Source organism: Eptesicus fuscus, chromosome 4 (genome assembly GCF_027574615.1).
Source record: "Eptesicus fuscus isolate TK198812 chromosome 4, DD_ASM_mEF_20220401, whole genome shotgun sequence".
NCBI classification, from domain to species: Eukaryota; Metazoa; Chordata; class Mammalia; order Chiroptera; family Vespertilionidae; genus Eptesicus; species Eptesicus fuscus.
Window position 1 is genome coordinate 22,902,342 of NC_072476.1, and position 19,923 is coordinate 22,922,264.

The 19,923-nt window shown below is 48.5% G+C and overlaps 1 protein-coding gene across 1 annotated transcript in view; it reads right to left on the reverse strand.

Moving 5' to 3' along the window:
- MYH11 (myosin heavy chain 11) overlaps nucleotides 1-19,923 on the reverse strand; it is a 119,117-nt gene that overhangs the window by 31,727 nt on the left and 67,467 nt on the right. The window contains exons 8-15 of the mRNA XM_054714752.1: nucleotides 19,596-19,659; nucleotides 17,613-17,711; nucleotides 14,848-14,991; nucleotides 8,188-8,283; nucleotides 5,829-5,947; nucleotides 4,823-4,975; nucleotides 3,742-3,915; nucleotides 1,347-1,520 (exon numbers count right to left, since the gene is read on the reverse strand). Coding sequence (XP_054570727.1) covers nucleotides 1,347-1,520; nucleotides 3,742-3,915; nucleotides 4,823-4,975; nucleotides 5,829-5,947; nucleotides 8,188-8,283; nucleotides 14,848-14,991; nucleotides 17,613-17,711; nucleotides 19,596-19,659 — 1,023 coding nt within the window. The remainder of the gene's footprint in view (nucleotides 1-1,346; nucleotides 1,521-3,741; nucleotides 3,916-4,822; nucleotides 4,976-5,828; nucleotides 5,948-8,187; nucleotides 8,284-14,847; nucleotides 14,992-17,612; nucleotides 17,712-19,595; nucleotides 19,660-19,923) is intronic.

Genomic DNA, 19,923 nt, shown 5'->3' on the forward strand with positions numbered 1-19,923 from the left:
GATTTTGATACATGGATGTAAATTCCCAACTTGAATACTGACCGTGGCCAAAGCCTTCACTTTTTTATTTATTTTTTATTGTTTATTTTTGTTAATCCTCACCTGAGAATATTTTTTCCATTGATTTTTTTTTTTTTTTTTTTTTAGGGAGTGCAAGGGAGGGAAGGAGAGAGAGAGGGAGAGAAACATTGATGAGAAAGAGACACACTGATAGGTTGCCTCATGCATGTGCCCCAACCGGGGCCAGGGATTGAACCTGCAACCCAGGTACATGGGCCGATGCTCTAACCACTGAGCAAACTGGCCAGGGCAAGCCTTCATTTCATGATTGTGACTATGAAATGGAAGCAACTCGTAAAATATCTCTGGTGGGTTCTTACGGGATGTGGGTTGTTACGGTGATGGCCAGGCCTGATCTGAAAGAGGACTAAAAGGAAACCACCTGTAAAGTGGGGAAAAGAAAAGCGTTATCTCTCTGCGCCTACAGGAGTGATGCTCCCTTGAGTATAGGGTAGAAGCTGGCAAACTTTTTTGGTAAAGGCCCAGGTTTTCAGTTCTTCAGGCCATACTGTCTGTCACAGCCACTCAACTCTGTCGTTATAGCATAAAGACAGCCACAGATGATCTGTAACCAAGTGGGTGCCAATAAAGCTTTATTTACAAAAGCAGGCTGTGGGTCAGACAGATTTGGTGCATGGACTCTAGTTTGCCAACCCCTGATTTAGGGCATTGCCTGTTCCCATGATGCAGTGGGGATTCTGGAGAGTCAATAAAAATGCTCTAAGATTCTGTAAGCCAAACCAAGTTATGTCTTTCTACATTACCCAGGAGGCACAGGGGAAGGTTCTGTACATTAACAGCCATGAAGGATAAGGATGATAAGGATGATGATGATGATGATGATTATAAGGATGATGAAGAGAAGGAGAAGGAGAAGGAAGAGGAGGAGGAGGAGGAGGGGGAGGAGGAGTTGACAACGACAAGGTGACAACATCACAGATCTCTCTGGGTGGAACAGGCTGCCAATGGCAAACCCAAGGCCATGATAAAGGAGATTCTTGTGAACCCAAAATTGGGTTTACTGGTCACCCCATTCTGGTTGGCTCTTCCTGCTGGGTTTACCCTGCGGCAGGAAGGATTTAGAGTCTATACAGGAAAGAACTAGCTGGCCACCATGGTTGGATTATATATATATATATTGTCCCTTCCAGACACTTAGACAAAAATCATAAATAGCCTTGCTTTGGATTTGATTTACACCAGATGCCTTTGGTTCTGCCACTCCCAAGATGCTCTTGCTCTGAGCATTCCTCGTGAGGTCCCCAGGACAGACAGACCCCTGGTACCTTCCCAGCATAGTGGATGATGGAGAACTCGGTTTTGTCCTTGAGCTGCTTGGGCTTCTGGAACTTGGGGTGATTGCCCTGCTCTGAGCACAGCTTCTCCACGAAGGACTTGTCTGTGGCTTTGGGGAACCAGCACTCCTCGTCCAGCAGGGCGAGCACGCCTGGAGGGTTGTTCTGTGGAGGACAAGCAGGGCAGGATCACAGCCAGGGCTCAAGCCTCAGGCTCGCCACCCAAACACACGCACAGGCAGCTCCCTAGCTCTCATACCATATCTGCCTACATATAAAGACGGATTTATACCCTCTTTATTTTGGTTCCCTCCCTGCAAAATATATCCCCAAATTACCATGTGTCCAATGGACCAGCATTGGAGATAGAAGGGCAAGCATCACCAACAGAACATGTTTGCTGCTTCCCCCTAGTGGGCAGCACATGCAACATCACAAAGATTTTATACCTTGCTTTATTATGTACACTAGTGTGCCTGTGCACGGATTCGTGCACATTGAAAGGAAATTAATTAGAAGAAATATTTTAATATCGCTATTCGCCCTTTCTATATAATAGAAGTGTCAACCAAATTCATGCTCGACAATGACAGATTGAAACACACCCGTGCAATTGGCACCAGTGAGAGCTTTATATGTATCGTGCATGTGAGAGTCAACTTAGCCTTTTATAGATATAGAATAAACTTTCGTAATTAGATCTGCTTTCTGATTTAGCTAAACTTTTTCCAGCCCAGTGAAGCACCCCAACTTCTCTTTCAGGTAATTGTCAGCAACACAGCAGTAAATATCAACACAAAGCAGACTATTATTGTAGATCACACAGGGAGAACAAAGGGTAAAATATTTAACTGCAGCAGTGTTTGACTATATTCTGCACAGTGAGAAAACCTGAAGTCATTTTCAAGTTCCACCATTTCTTACTTCTTTTCAGTTGGGTCAAGTTTCTAAACTTTCTAAATCTCCTTTTTCCAGCTACTGAAAAGGAAATAGGATTCCACTGAGTCTCCTATCTACCTACTCCAGGACTTCTGTGAGTATCAAATGAGATGAGGCACAGGAAAAGGCTTCACAGACATTTGGTTACAGTGCAAAATGTTTGCACCTGGCTATAAAGCAAGTCAGGTTCCTGGCCTGAAGAAACTCCAAGGAGGCTAGTTGCTAGGGAGAGGAAGCCAGGCATTGATACGTGATGTCATTACCCGGTGCCCACAGCGACCATTTCTGGGCTGGGCTGTGGGCAGCATTTTGCACCATGGGGTCTTGGCAGTGTTGGCTGTGATTTGGTGGGGTGTCACTCTGGGGTGGTGGTGGGACCTGTGTCCCACTTGGGGGAAGCTGAGTGTTGGTTTTTCGGCGCCAGGTCCATGGTGCCATTTATTTTTAAATGGCCAGTGCGCATCATGGCAGCTCCTGCATTAAGTGTCTGCCCCCTGGTGGTCAGTGTGCATCATAGCTACCAGTCAGACGGATGGACACTTAGCCTTTTATATATATAGATTCACCTCAGGGTTCTTTTTAGTAAAGCACTTCCCTGTGGGAGACAGTCTAGACCAGTGGTCGGCAAACTCATTAGTCAACAGAGCCAAATATCAACAGTACAACGATTGAAATTTTTTTTGAGAGCCAACTTTTTTAAACTTAAACTTCTTTTAACGCCACTTCTTCAAAATAGACTCACCTAGGCCGTGGCATTTTGTGGAAGAGCCACACTCAAGGGGCCAAAGAGCCACATGTGGCTCGTGAGCTGCAGTTTGCCGACCACAGTCTAGACTAGAGTGTCAAGAGCCCAGCCTTATTTGCAAATGGCATTCATTCTGCTGGAAGGGTCTTCACTTTTTGCACTCAGAATGGGGAAGTGCTTCCCCTGCTCTGTGCAGTCATTCTCTGCACCGGCTTTATCAGGATGGTTCGCTTGCTTTACTTGTTTGTCTGGTTCGATTGCCCGCTCCTCCAGGAGGGCAGGGACCAAGTTCATCTCATTCACGGTTACATCCCTAACCCCTAAAACGGGCCCAGCACATAGTAGGTGCTCAGTAAACAGTCATTCAACAATTATTCACTGGGCATCTACTACGTGCATGGTTCTAGGAGTTTGGGACACATCAGTGCACAAAACAAAGACTCCTGGCTTTGTAAATAAATGAATGGGAACGAGGGGAAGGGAAGGGAGGGGGAGGGTAAGGAAGGGAAGAGGAGGGAAGGGAGGGAGGAAAAGAGAAATAAAAAAGGAAAATACCTTTGCTTTAAAATGTGGGGTAAGGGAAAGTGTGACTGAGTCCACAAGGACTCAGTGCTGGGGGAAGCGTGCACACGCGGAGCGGGCAGGGTCCACGTGCCGCTGCAGGAGGCCACACACGCATGCGAGTGTGACGTGGGCCCTCACCGGCCGCTCGATGAGCTCGATGCAGGGCTGCAGGTCGAGCCCGAAGTCGATGAAGTTCCACTCGATGCCCTCGCGCTGGTACTCCTCCTGCTCCAGGATGAACATGGTGTGGTTGAAGAGCTGCTGCAGCTTCTCGTTGGTGTAGTTGATGCACAGCTGCTCGAAGGAGTTCACCTGCACAGGACAGCGAGGGGGCCCGTGAGCATCGTGGATGAAGGCAGGGGCTCGGGCCCCGAAGAGACGCTCCGCCCTGGAGAGAGCCCCAGGGCCTGACACCCTTTCCCCCCAGAGAGGGCTCAGGCCCCAACAACAGCTGCCTACAGGTCACGGGGGGCTGGCAAATGGACCGGTTCTCCTGTCACGTGGTCTACATACACATTGCTTTAAGGATGCTTATCCCCTCCATCTGCACAATGATTTGTGGGAAGGGAAGAATCACCGTGTACGGTATTTTATCACCCCCATTTTGCAGATGCAGAGACCGAGGCTCGGAGAGGGAGTAATCCCATAGCAGAAAGGTTTTGGAATACCTGTCAATCTCAAGACTTCCCCTCTCACTGAGAATGTCCCTCCCACCCATGGGAGTGAGATCCAGCAGCCATGCTGCACCACATGTACTCAGGCAAGACCCTGGAAATAGTGCTTGGCTCTAAGGTGACCATGTGGCCCAACCCCGGTGAGTCTGAGTCAATGAGACTCAATGCCAAGATTATGGTTAGAACTGGCTGCAACTGTGGTGAACAGCAGGAACTGGCTGCAACTGCCAAGGCTGCCGAGAGGCCGCTGGGAGCTGTGGCAGAGATCTTGCCACCATGAGGGGAGTCTGTGTGAGAACAGGCCAGAGTGGGGGATGGTGGAGAGAGGGGGACGGCAGGAGATCGGGTCCTGTGTGTCTGACGGAGGCCTTCTCAGTTTCACAAGCCAGTGCATTCCCTGCTGGACTTCTGGCCCTTCCCCCCTCAAGGACAGTCCCCACCCACAGTCGCCATCTGCCTGCCTTTCCCCAACATGATGCGTTCTCCAAGGGGAAGCTTCACCCCGAGAGCCACGGCCATGGCTGTGTCATCCCACCAAGCTGTACCTCAAAGATCTCAAATCCAGCAATGTCCAGGATTCCCAGGAACGAGGCCCCTTGCCGGTGGGTCTTGTCCAGGGCTTTGTTCACACGGCTGAGTATCCAGCGGAAAAGGCGCTCGTACGTGGCCTTGGCCAGAGCCTCTATGGCAAAGTCTGCCTGTGGGGGGAGCGAGGGGACACGGTTACGCCCAGGGGCTGCGTTTTCACATGAACCCAGCAGATGGCTCTGATTTTTATTCTTCTCCTACTTATAATAAGCCCTCAAAAAAACCAACCAAAAAGGAAACAACACCCTCTCTGCACCCAGCACAGAGTGGCAGCGCGGGAGAGTGAGCTCAGATCTGAGGAATGACCGTGTGGATAAGTGAACACGCCCGTCAGAGGAACCTGGCACAGTGAGGCGCCTGTTCCCCTCTGGGGCCACGCACAGGTGGTCAGTCCTGCCTCTAGAAAGGGTACACAGTCATTTCAAAATCTTTTAGGTCAGGCCTGGTCCCTACAACTAAGAGATCAAGATGAGGTCATCGTTGAGGAACTCTGCTGTTCTTGTGCAGTGTTGTGTTTTCAAAACCTGACAGGGGACTTTGACTATTCTAGTATTGGATAGACGAGGGACGAAGATATGGACAGAGGAAAAGGAAGATAGATAAACGGTTTGATAATGTATAAATGGGTGAAAACATGGATGGAAAGATAAATGAATGGTGGATAAGTGGATAGGTGGATGGGTGAATGGATGGATAAATGATGGATGGATGGACAAAATGTGAACAGATAGATGAATGCATGGATGGAGAAATGAAGGGATGAATGAGTGGATAAGTGGGTAGATGAATAGATGGATGGATGGATGGATGGATGGATGGATGGATGGATGGATGGATGGATGAGTGGATAGATGAATAGATGGATGCATATATGGATAAATGAATGGCTGGCTGATGGCTGATTGGCTGGCTGAATGGATGGATGTGAGATTCTGCAGGAATAAAGAGCAAGTGCAACCTTACCTGTTCTTTTGTCTGAGCTTTCTGTACCACATCCCGCCCGACTTTTATACGTGGAGTGAGGATGGCTCTGGTGAAATCCGTCACATTAATGCCCATGAGGTGACAAACTTTCTGAGCAGCTGCGTGGAGAAAACAAGCATATTAAGTGAACCACAAAGAGAAGGCTTGGGGACTACGCACATCACCTGGGACGTTTGCATTGACAGTGGTTTTGGTTGTTGTTACTGTTGTTTTGGAGAGATGGGTCCCTATAACCTGCCTTATTGGGGAGTGTAACACTTAAGTAGTGCACACAGCATACAAAAGTCCTAAGAACTGCTGTTATCGGTGACCCACCCCCAATGCACTGCTCAGAGGCTATGACAGGGTGGGATGGAGGTGTGCTCCAACAGGGGCTTCAGGCCAGACGTTGTAGGTTCAAGCCCTCGCCCCCCTCCCACGTCCTAGCCATGAGGTTATGGAAAAGCCATTCAACATCCTGGAGTCTTGCTTTGCTCGGCTTATAAAAGGAGTCAGCTGTTTGGTACCTGTGGGGTTGTAACAGGGTTAAATGAGGTCAGATATGGGAAGTGCCTGACATACAGTCAACTACTCAATAAACACTTGTTCCACTATTCAAAGAACTGTCGTGCAGCATTGCTGGTAGTGACAAAACATTGGAAACACCTTAAATCCATTAATATGGGAGCAGACAGACCATGGTACTTTCATAAGATGGAATACCAAACAGCAGGTAAAGGGATGACCTCCGTTTCTCTCTCTCTTTCTCTCTCTTCCTCTCTCTCTTTCTCTCTCTCTCTCTATCTCTCTCTATCTCTCTCTCTATCTCTATCTCTCTCGACCAGTGGTTCTCAACTGGGGATGATTTTGCCCCCAGGGGAAAGACATTTGGCAAAGTCTGGAAAATTTTGGTTGTCACTCCAGGTCTTGCCACTATTGAGAAACCCCGATCTAGACAATGGTGAGTATAGAATAGAAAGAAAAAAAAATCAAGTCGAAGAATGGTATCTGTAGTGTGCTATCATTTCTATAAATTAAGAACACTCACAAAGCCACTTTCTATATCGTTCTACCGCCTGTGAGTGAAGTGTAAAGACGAGGCTGAGGATGTGCAGGGGGAACAGCTGTGGTTGCCAGGAGGCGTGGGGAGGAGAGGACCCAGCTGGGAGAACAGGGCTGTCACCGTGTTTGCAAATCTATGTGCTTTGTTTCATCTTAAAGACAAAGCGGTGTTAGAAAATGTTCCCTAACGTCCGTTCTGGGTGGTGGACTCGTGGATTCTTGTTATATGTGTATTTCTGCATTTAAAAGCTTTTTCTAAAAAAAAAAAAAATGCTCCGTTAACGTGAAGACTAGTGTTGCGTGATAGTTCGCACATGCAAGGCGGGTGATAGAACAGAGTGGTCCTAGGATGTTTCCCCATCTCTTTCCCAGGGTGCTTTTGGGTTTCTCTCTCCCTGAAGGCCCCTCTCAGAGTGCGCATTCCCGGAACGTGCCAGACTGGGGCGTGCAGCACAGGAACCATCGGGCAGGTCTCCGGGAGGGCCAGCTCCGGGGTTGCAGAAGCAACACAACAGGCAGCCTGGGGCTGGGGCCGGGGCTGAGGCCGCGGTGGGAGCTGGGATCCTACGTTATCCTTTCGGCTCAGCCACCAACAGCACGGAGGTAGCCGGGCCATCTTTACAAAACATAAAATGCTGCTTATTTGTCAGATTCAGAAAAGAAAAAAAACACAGGACGCCCAGTTAAACTTGAATGTCAGATAAACAACAAACACTTTTTTTAGTGTTGGAATTACATTACAGAATTCTAATATATTACAGAATATAGGACTTATTCCCCAACATCACCTAGGACATACTTATAATCAAGTGTGTTTGTTGTTGACCTGACACTCAAGTCTCATGGGCATCTTCTATTTTATCTGGCGATGGTTCGCCGGGCAGCTTCAGTGAGGTCTGTCTCCCAGTAGGACCACAGGTGCCATAAGAGATGGCCGTTCCTGTCTTGTTTCTCTCCCTGTCTGGTGCCTGGCACATAGTTCGTGCTGGAAAGTATGTTAAACAAAACGTGTGTGTGTGGCGGGGGAAGGGGGGGAGGCGGGTTCGAATCGATGCTCCCTAAGGATCCTTCCTGATCTGAAACCCTGAGTTCTTTTCTCCCACACTCTGGTTCAGGAATTTCCCACGGTAGGACTTCAGCAGTGAAAAGTTGGGAAAAAGAGAGAAGTCAGTGAAAATAGCTTAGTTTAGCTCTTGTTAATACCCCAAGTAACCTCGTCCAGAAAATCAACCAAAGACTGTGACCCTCCCTCCCGCCTGTCACCCAAGCCGTCAGATACTGGGGAGAGGGGCCCCACCTGTGTTGTCCGGCATGGACGCCTGGTCCGTGTTCCTCTCCTTCTTGAAGACGATGTTGCCCAGCTGCAGGACGGACGACACCACCTTCAGGATGGCTGGGGGCAGCAGAGAGAGCAGATAAGACACAGCAGAACACCAAGGTGCTCTGGAGATTGGCATCTAAACACCCTTGGCAGCCACATCTTTCTCCTAAAGAGAGTCACTTCTGAGCTTTGGAGAAAGCCAAATTTCCCCAACTCCCTGCTAATGAGGGGGGAAAGCTGGCCGGGGGAGAACATTTTCAAACGACTGCTAAAAACTGAGCGCTACAATAGGATACCATACTGGATAGCCGGGGTTGGCAAACTGCAGCCCATGGACCACATCCAGCCCATGGCCTGCCATTTTAAATAAAGTTTTATTGGAACACAGCCGCACTCGTTCACTTGCGTGCTTCGATGACAGAGTTGAAACGTTGCAACAGAGACTGTACAGCCGCCTGGGCTAACATATTTACTATCTAGCCTTTACAGAACACGTCAGTCAGCCCCTGCCCCTGCTATGTAGCAAGGAGAATGAGTGATTTACGACGAACAACAACACAGCAGCTGTCTCTCACAAACACAAATGCTAAAGAAAAAGACACCAAAGGCAACAAGAACATGCCACATAAGGCCACTTATGAAAAGTTCAAGGACAGGCGAAACTATGCCGTTAGGAATCAGAATAATTATTCTTGATTGGGGGAAGCTGCTAGAAGGAACGTAAGGAAGTTGGTGGTGTTACTTAAAACGGGAGCTAGTTGCACAGGGGTGTTCGATCTATAAAAATTCATCGAATGTACACTTATGGCATACACAACTTCCTAAATGTAAACTGTATGTCAATAAAAGCTATTTAAGAAATAAAACCAAACCCTGTACTTCCCAACATATACTGGCTGGGTGTGCAAGATGCTCATGTCAGGATGAAGAAGGGGAAGTTTTCCCCACACACACACTTGTTGTCCAGGTGCCTCCAGACAAAACACTGTGTTCCCAGACCCTTGGAATCCTTCCGACTCCATACTCAGGCCGTGTTACTGTTAAAATGGGTTCCGTGTTTGAAACCCCATAAGACCATGTGTTACTGGAGAGTGGGGACTGTCCAATATCTTTGTATTCCCAAAGCCTAATCCAGGATCCAGACACACATGCAGAGGGAGGGGAGATGGATGGAGGATGGATAATGGATAGATGAATGATGGATCAATGGATGGATTGATGGATAGATAATGGACAGAGGAATCAATGGACTGATGTATGTATGTTTGGGTGAATGAATGAATGGAACAATGGATGGGAGGAAGATGAATGATGGATGGATGATTGGATGGATGGAGGATTAATGCTAATGACTGCCTTTAGATGAACTCAGTGCAAGTTGCCTAGGATTTCCGAGAAGAAATCATTGTGTTCTAGGAATAATTCCTAGAGTGCCAGCCTTCTCTGGGTCCTCGGGCCAAGCTGGGGTGACAGCCCTTCACAACAGCTGCCCTCATGCCTTAGGGACCCTGGCCCAGCTCAGCAAAAGGCCTGGCTGCTGGCCTATCCCCCACCCATTTTCTCCCATCACCACTGCAGAAAACGTTCCCCCCAAAATATGAACACGGCTGTGGACCAGGCACTGCTAAGGCAGTTTCTTTTACCGATAACCTATGAAAGGGGCTTTGCAAACTGTCCAGTGCTATACCTATGGTTTGTAAACTGCGGATCTAAACTAGGGATGGATGACAGGCCTGCAGAGGCCAGGGAAGCAGCCTAACTCAGGGTTTCTCCACCGTGGCCCTATTGCAGGGGCATCGCTGTACAATGTTTAGCTGCATCCCTGGTCTCTAACCACTAGATGTCAGTAGTGCTCCCCTTACAGAGTTATGACAACCAGAAATGTCTCCAGATTCTGGCAGACGTCCCCTGTCCCCTGGGGAGCCAACTCCCCTTAGTTGAGAACCACTGGTCTAAATGAACAGAGGGGACTGTGGGGACTCCTGGGCGCCATGACCCCGTCTGAAGGAAAACTGCTTGGCCAATCCGAGCATGGCTATGGGAGAGGCAAGCCCAGAGCTGCCAGACTTGTGATCTTTGCAAAGATAATAGAAACCCAGGTTTCTATGTGAAATCTATCCATGTTTAAATGTGCAAGGCAATTTTAAAAAAATGGATATGTTGTGGAGGCCAATCTCTCCTGTGGGTCCAGGAGCCGGCAGTTTGCACTTTCTGGTACAGACAACGTGCTCATGACAGAACGGCGGCCACTCTCCGGCCACAGGAGATGAACCAACTAAAAGCGCTGGTGGACAGGAAAGTGGTGACCTGGAGGGGCTACACAAATGGCGAGGGTGCCGAGGCAGGCAGCCTGGGGCAGTGGTTGAAAACAGGTACCCCGGAGTTATGAAGTCCCAGTTCAAACCCCAGCTTTGCCTCCTGAGCCCCAGCTTCCCTACCTGCAGAATGGAGATGGCAACAGTAGCACCTGCTTCGTGAGGTGAATGTCAGGAGAGATGATCAAGCAAGGGGCCTGCCCCAGTGGGTGCTAAATAACGGCAGCCACCTGTAGTGGGTTTAACAGTACCCCCCTCCCCGCCAAAGATAGTCCATCCGGAACCTCTGAATGTGACCTTATTTGGAAAAAAGACCTTTGCAGATTTAATTAAGTATCTTCAATGAGATCTCCTTGGATTAACCTGGTGGCACTAAATCCAATGACAAGTGCCCTGAAAACACAAGCGGAAACACAGTGGGAGGTGATATGCCAAGAGAGGCTGAGATGGGAGTGAGGTGCCTATTGGCCGAGGAACGCCAAGGATTGTGGGTAACACCAGAAACCAGGAGACAGACATGGGCTGGATTCTCCCTAACAGCCTCCAGAAGGAACCAACCCTGCTGAGACCTTGACTTTGGACTTCCAGCCCCCAGTTACTGAGAGAGAATAAATTCCCATTGCTTTAAGCCACTCAGTTTGTGGTGACTTGTTACAGCAGCCACAGGAAACTAATACACCACTCTTTATTACTGAGGAATACAAAGCGGGTTCCCAACCCGTGGCATGTGTACTATCAGGGGTACACAGAATAGGTAATCTTAGGTGGCATGAGAAATTTTTAAAAGTTTTAATAGTTAGGTATTTATTCTAATTTATTAGAAACTAGAGGCCCGGTGCACAAAATTCATGCACTGGGGGAGGGGGTCCCTCAGCCCAGCCTGCGCCCTCTCACAGTCCGGGACCCCTCACTCCTTACTGCCTGCCTGCTCGCTGCTCCTTACTATTCGGCCAGCTGCCGCGGAGGTGGGAGAGGCTCCCACCACTGCCGCTGCACTCACCAGCCATGAACCCGGCTTCTGGCTGAGCAGCACTCCCCCACTGTGGGAGCGCACTGACCACCAGGGGGCAGACACTCAATGCAGGAGCTGCCCCCTGGTGATCAGTGCGCATCATAGCAACTGGTCATTCTGCCGTTGGGTCAATTTGCATATTAGCCTTTTATTATATAGTATAACCAAGGCATACAATTAGTGATTTTTCAGAAATTGTTAAGACAAAGCCCAGAACAGATGAACTGTAGAAATCCACCTCTGCATAAAAATATCCTGCCAACAATAATACAGATGGAACCCGGAAGTAGCATCAATGACTGAAGTCTGGGAAGTGGATCTAGTCTGTGCCTGGGGATGTCTGAGTGCACAGGTGCTGGGACTAGTGGCCAGGCCTGTCCTTAGCAGCCGTGTGGCCTGAAGTTTTGCCGTCTGAAGGCCCATAAAAACTCCTACCTCATAGGACTGTCAGGAGGATTCAATGTGCCTAAACATGGCCAGTGCTCAATAAACATTACTGCTATTATGTCATATTATTCCAGTACTACACTGTTGCTAGCTCTCTGTGACCTGGGGTGAGTATGCCTCCCTCACTGAGCTCAGGAAACAGAGGGGCATGGTCACCTAGAGCCTAATGAAGCTCTGGGGCTCGAGCCTCACCCCTCACCCCCACCCCCATCCCCCTTCAGCCTCTTTGTGAAGGGCTGGGAGTAGCTCTGAATTTATAACTGGGATTGATGTTCAAATAGTCTAAGTCCATGTCCTGTGGACCTCAATCATTTCCACACCCTCATCTTAATGCTTGCTCTACCTGCATACTATCTGCTCCATTATTTCTTTAACATTTTTCTTTACATCCGCTTACTTTTCTTTCTTTAGATTTACTTTAATAGGAAACTAGCTCTATCTTAAGTGAAAAATCAGCTTCCCTTGCCGTAAGTACATAGCAACTATAACAAGAAAAAATATTATCAAATTCTAGCAAGATGCTGGGGCCTGCCAAGGTGCTGGGCCTGGGCTCTCCTCTTGGGGTTAAAAGGGAGATTAGCAAGTACCAGAGATGAGCTGATGGCCTAGTAGGTGCCAAACTGCTACTCTCTCTTTGACAGTCATCCGAAAAACTGAAGGGAGCAGAGAAGGGAACTATGTCTCATGGTGGGATTCTGCATCACTGATAATGATGTGAGTCTTCATTTTAGAATATACTAGGCTCCCACTAGCCCTGGTTACCAAACCATGACTCTGACACAGAAGTTTAAGAGTTTAAAGGACAAAAACCACCTTCCCACAGACAAACGCAGAGCACAGTAAGTCACAAAATAGGGCTTGGGAGTCCACAAGACCCGAGAGTGAGTTCCAGCCCCACCAGTAACTCGCTGTGTGTCCTTGGGCAAGTTCCTTCACTTCTCTGTGCCCAGTTTCCTCTGCAAATATGGGATAACAGCAGCCACTTCATAGAGTTGTTGTGATTAAATAATGCATATAAAGCACTTAGTGTATTGCCTTGTCCCCTGATATCTTCACTTTCAATACAAGCATTTCCATATAAGCCAATGTTTTCCTAAAACAACTTAAATAGCCCCATCATTCTATTTAATAAGGTCAAACAATAATGTAATAAATCCTCTATCAATCAATATTTTAGTATGTTCCAGTTTTTTTATTATTCAAATAAAACTGGACATGGCACATTAAAAAGGGGGGATTTAGCAAATGCTTGGCACATAGCAAGTACTGAATCATTAGTTGCATTTGTCTAAAGCAGAAGATTAGAAGCAAAACTGATTCATGCCCCAAATAAAGTGAATTCTTCTTGGAGAGCCCAGGTCATTCGGAAAGGGTTAACCTTGGATTCTGATACGGAACCCTGGCCAACATCCACAATCACCGTCCATTTGTCAACTGACCCATGGAACCTTCTTTTTCTGGGCCCCAATTTATCTCAAGAGGAACTGCCCCTCCCTATTGCTGCGTTTCAGCAACCTTAGCGCTATTCTGGGGCTCCAAAGGGGCGTGGGAAGGAAGGGAAATTTTCCACAGTCCTGCCCTGGTGTTCCCAAAAGAGAATAACCTTGAACACTGGGGCACATCTAACCCAGAAGAAAAGTATTTCTTGAAGCACAGTGTGGAGGCTAAGGTATCTCTTTGAGCTGTCCTATTCTCAAGGGCAAGTGTGTCTCTTGGTCGGTGGTTGATGATATCCTATATAATAAAAGCCTAATATGCAAATCAACCAAATGGTGGAACAACTGGTCGCTATGACACGCACTGACCACCAGGGGGCAGACGCTCAACACAGGAGTGCCCCCTGGTGGTCAGTGTGCTCCTCCAGGGGGAGCACCACTCAGCCAGAAGCTGCGCTCACGGCTGGCAAGTGCAGCGGTGGTGGTGGGAGCCTCTCCAGCCTCCACTGCAGGCGAGCAGTAAGAAGTGAGGGGTCCTGGACTGCGAGAGGGATGTCTGCCTGCCACCTTAAGGGGATCAGGCCTAAGCTGGCAGGTGGACATCCCCCAAGGGGTCCCGGACTGCAAGAGGGCTCAGGCCGAGCTGAGGGACCCCCTCCCCCAGTGCACGAATCTCGTGCACCAGGCCTCTAGTTAATCAATATTGGTCTATCACCAGAATGGCTTTCCAGGAGGAGGCCAAATAAACCCACTGCCTCAATTACTCCCTGTCCCATATCCTCTGCCCACATGTTCTTGAGGAGGCCAACTACCTCTCTACCTCCAGGTCCAAGAACAGAACAGAGACCTAAGCTACTCAGAGCTTTCCACAACCCTGGCTACAACGAGTAGCTCAGGTATAACATCAACCTAGGGCAACCAATAGGAGTCAATGAGACTCCATTTAGGAACTCAAGCAGAGAATCCACTCTGCACTTTTCTGTTGGACGTAACCCAGAGGATGTAAGGGCTGGAGCTGCAGCAGCCGTTTTGCTGCCAGGACACTACAGCCGACCTGAGGTCAATGTTGAGACCAGGTTCTAGAGACAAGCTTTGCAGCCCTAGAATTAACTGTACCTGAAACCAGTGTCCCTGAACTTTTCAGCTCTATGAGTGAATCATTTTCCTTTTTGCTGAAGACAATGTAGGTCCCTTGTAACTGAAAGAGACCTAATTTATGCAGCCATGTTTTAAAAACACCAACAAACCACCTACAGTAATATTCATTTTCATTCTCCTGTTTTGTTTGGGGGGAAGGAGGGTGGGGGGAATTCAGAGAATAGAAATGTGTCCTGACTGGAGAAGAGTCCCTAACTGATTCCAGTGGAACCGAGAGCAAGAAACCAGGTCTCCTGGCCAGCCCCCGTCTCAAGGTGTGAAGACTTACACAGCTGCTCGTCTTCATTGAAGCCCATGATGCCCATGGCCTCCAAGGTTTCCTGGAACATCTCATCGTCCTGGGCAGCTGGGATGGGCACATAGCCATTGGAGAGGAACGTGTAGTTGCTGAAGCCCTCCAAAAGCAAGTCACCTGGAAGGAGGGGAAGATGGGGTGTGATCAGGAGGGCACACAACCACTTTGAACAGGAGACTGGAATCTGGTAAAGGGTCTGGGCCATCACAGTTTCTTTCCCCTCCTAAGACTTGGATGGCTTAAAACCTTCCTTCTGCATCATCTCATAGATGGCTTCTCCAGTCACCACTGGCCTCCTCCAGTGGGGCAGGTTATGCACTGCCCCAGGGTACCTGGCAGCTGAAAGTCAGCCGGCTCCACCGGCTAAGCCATGACCCCTGACATAGGGTTGCACTGACCCAGAAGGAGGGACACCTTTATCTCAATTGCCCGAAGGCACCCTGCCTTCAGGAACACAGGTGTCTGGAAAGTTAGATCACTCTTTATTCGTCCATTTATTAAATTTTATAAAATAAAATCATATATGCACATGAATTTTTTAAATCAATTTACTACCAAAAGGTTTATAATAAAAATGCCATTCTCTGTCCTACCCCTTCTGCTCCTCTCACTTTACCCCACAATAACTGCTTTTCTCTCTTTTAGCTGTTTCTTCTGGTAGTTACCATGATCTCTACGTATTACTGTATGTAATATGATGTTTATATATAATATGTAATAGGCTATTTCTGAATATGTCAAAATTAGATATTATCTATTGACTTCCTACCAAGGTGGGTAAAGATTGAGCTCTCTTACACCATCCTCCCTCTCCACCAACTATTTCCAGTTGAATCAGTAGATAAGGTTTATGTCAGGGGTTGGCAAATCTGGTCTGCTGGTTGTTTTTGTACATAAAGTTTTATTGGAACACAGCCACTGCTACTCCTGGTCTACTGTCTATGGCTGCTGTCCTACTACAAAGGCAGAGTTGAGTAGTTGCGACAAAACCGTATGGTCTGCAAGCCTAAAATATTTACTACCTGGCCCTTTAGCAAAAACGTTTGCCAGCTCCTTGCTTATATGGTTACATCTATTTCACATGGTTTTCTGTAAGGTCATGTTACATACCTTCGTACCTCAGCCACCACCCCTTTTGCCCCCCAATTTATAACTGCTTCTTTTTCTTGCTTTTATAACACCCTCCAAGACATCAAGTGTCCTCTTCCAGATCAACCTTTAATTAGGCCGGACTGTATAATACTTTTGGAAGGGAAGTCAGTGAGATAGTTTTATTTTAAAATAAACGTCTTTTATGGGTCAAGTCACTTGGAAGCTACTTGATAAACTCAAGGTTAAATTGGGACACCAGTTAACTCAAGCCCTTGGATTAACTGAAATGCCTGATTAAAGTCACAAGGAATTTGGGTCTTTGCCAAGACCTCATTATCCGGACTATGGATAAATTTAAAAGATTTTATTTTCTCTAAATGCCTAACCTCTTCCAAGATCCACCGTCAAGAATGCACATGGTTCCTGGGAGTCTTGGTTGCTAGCCGCACCCTTACCTAATTTCTGGACAACCAGCAACAGAGCACAAAACTGAAACCCAAGTTGCCAAACTACCAAACTGTTGCCGTTGGTGCTAAATAGAAGGAGGGATGTAAACATTTCTCCCTGGGCCACCCCACAGTGTCCACACTGTAACCACTAATGTACCCATTGGTGGGTGTGTAGCATCCATTCAGCATGCCCGCTTTAACCCAAAATGGCTCCAGACCATCAAGCATCAACAAGAAACAATGAATACTGCCCCCTCTAGCGGTGGCATATTGCAATACACCGAATTCGTAACCGAAATAACTCAAGGGGCCACAAAAATGATGGGGAATCAAGTTTGTATTGTTTTCCTAAAGTTTTAGTCTTAAACTTATTCCTAGAATGTAGACTGTATCATGTACCTCTATTCAGTGGTATGTTCCTTTTTCTGCAAGGTGATTTATATATTCTTCTAAGAATTAGTAGAAAACTACATGTCGAGAATGTATCATTTCGTAACGGCAGAAAGTAGGAAGTTTTTATATAAAACAATACTTTCCCTACAACTAAGGTCAGCACACCTCCTGCTTTTGTAAATAAAGTTTTACGGGAATACAGCTGTGCCCACTGATATATGTACTGCCCTTGGTGGTTTTCCATTGTGTACAACACCCAGTAGTTGTGACAGAGACCATGAGGCCTGCAAAAAAGCCTAAAAGATTTACTATTTAGTCCTTTTCAGAAAGTTTGTGAAGCCCTGTGCCCTATAAAGACCACTTCAAAAGTCACTTTCAAAACGTATATAATGAAAGAGCTTAGTCCCACCTCCACTCCAAATTCCTTAAAACATTGTATCTTATATACTTGCAAGTTTTATAAACTGGCAAATATAGCCATTGTCTTTCTCCCTTCCCGGAAGGCACAGACTGTGTCTCATTGAACTTGACGCCTCCAAGTCTAATTGGACTTGATTAATTACCTAGTGCCTAATTGGACTCGATGTCTATGTCACACAGTAGGTGCTCAGTAAATGAGAACGCCTGAGCAAAAGCCACACCCCCTCACTGAAAGGAGATGACGAATGATGCGTCTGCCACCGAAAGACACAGGTCTTTCCCTGGCCGGATCTCAGGCTGCTTTTACAGCCGACCGACTGACCCCGGATGAGGATGAAGGGAGGGGCTGAAGCCTCCCAACACGCACCCTTGCGAGTCACTTACTTTTCATCTTCTCCTTGGCTCCAGCAATCATATAGTAAAAGATGTGGAACGTCCTCTCGTCCCTGGCTTGGCGAATCGCCCGTGACTTTTCCAGCAGATCTGGTTTGGGAGGAGTTAAGAATTCTGGGGATACCATGGGTGTGCCCCTTGCAGGAACCCAACCTTCTTCCCCAGTCCCTGTTGCATGAGGTGCTGGAGGGAAAACCTCCAGGACAAGGGAAAGGCTCCCCAGAGAGTTCTGAGGAGCCTTACTGACGGGCCGAGTCAAGCCATCCACCCTGCCTCACACGGGCCGACCTTCTGGTTCTGGCTTCGGGATCCAAAACGAGACCACGGGGTACAGCCACAGTCCCCAGGCCAGAGAGAAGCGAGGGGAACAGAGAGAAAACGAAAAGCATCAAAAGACAGGAGTCAAAAGACCCCAACAACCATCACTGACTCCCCCTCTGCAGAGTGAGCCGTCTTTAGATGTTACCGAGTACAAATAATTACCTCTCTATGACTTAGTCCTCTGTTCTGTTTTACACACATTGTCTCATTCAAGCTTCACAAACCCTCCTAGGAAGTGAGTGTGAGTAACATTTGCATTTTCCACATAAAGAAACTGTGGCTCCAGGAGGGACATTTCCCAGGAGAGGGCCCAGCTAGGAAGGGGCCAAGCTAGGTGGCAGCCCCAACACCGAGCCAAGGGGCTGGGCTTCAGAGAGTGGGTGCCAGCCCTGGCGGGCTGAGTGACCTTGACCCAGAGAACTGGCCTTGGAAGAGAGACTGCAAACCCTGCCGGTTAATCTAAGGAGAGCTGTTCTGCCATGGCGGGGGTGAGGTTACGGGTGGGGGTGGGCAGCTGGGCATGGAGACCATGGAGGATGGTGGGGAAGGGCAGATGGGTGGCTGGGCCGTTGTACCAGATGGAATAGAGAGATCACAAGTAGCCTCCCGTGGGCTCTAAGCGAAGGTTAACGAACCGTAACGTCACAGCCACCGTGAGTCAGAGGCTCACTGTGGGCCAAGCACCGTGTGAAGGGCCGTGCGCGTCATTTCATTCGACCACAATTCCAGGACAGCTCCACCAGCGGGTGCTGCAATCATTCCCCCTTCACAGGTGGCAAAACTGAGGCTCGGCGCGGTGCAGAGACTTGCCCAAGCCCCGCAGCTAATATGGCAGAGCTGAGACCGGGACCCAGACCCGTGCCATTCCAAAGCCTCCCCTGTCCTCCAGGGCGCCTGATGCAACCACAACCCTCCCCTGGGTCCTGTCAGTGCCAAACAACCAGTCCACAAGCAGCCATGAAAAGATAACATCCTTGAGGCCGCGCAGCGCCTGTAAGACTTCTATGTTGATCAATTACTAAACCCCAGATGTGGTCCCCAAGTCCAGAGACTTCTAACTGGGCTCCACGTCACCATCCCGAGTCTCCAGAGATGCTCTGTGCAGCATGACCATTCCCCTGGGAAAGCTCGATTTCGGCCAGTTTCCTATCTGTGGGCTGGAGCTGGTCACAGACCAGCTCTCTAAGAAGAACAAGAGGCCCTGGCATTGGCCTTGGACCATGGCTTGATAAGGATGAAGTGGCGTTCACACACTGGCCAAGACTCATCCAGCCCTTACTCTATCCCTGGCAGGGTTCTGAGAGCTTTACGTAAATTAATTCACTTTATTCTTCCAACACCTCTACGAGGTCGGTATCCTATTGCCACCCCATTTCACTGGTGAAGCACAGAGAGGTTGAATAACTGGCCCAAGGTCACTCAGCTAGAGAGATGCCAACCCAGAGTCAAATGCAGGCTATTTGGGGTTCAAACCCTGGACGACCACACCACAATGCCTGCTATTGAGGGAGAAGACCCCCAGGGTCTGAGGGTTTTGAGGGGCGGAACCCTGGGGACAGAGGGGCAGCTCTGGTGCCTTTCTGGGCCCCCCCTGGGGCTCTGGCAGGTTGGCTGGGTGGGGCTCCCACAGGGCCCAGGCCCAGCAAAGGATACACGTCTCAATGTTGGCCCCCACGATGTAGCCGGTGACGTCGAAGTTGATGCGGATGAATTTGCCCTGCCAACAGGAAAGCACAGGAAGTGGTCAGTCCCCCGGCCTCAGCCCCTCACCCATTCCTGCAGGCAAGTGGGCAGGGACATGGCAGGGAGCATTCAGGGGGCTGGGGGGACCCCACAGCCTCGGAGTCTCACAGGGAACTGGTTGGAAGGAACCACCATCTCTGAGCTGCGATGACCCGGGGCCTACGGAGCCACAGAACTTATAAAACACTTTCACAAGTCAGTGTCACTCGGCTCTAGACATGACCTTCAGTCCATCATA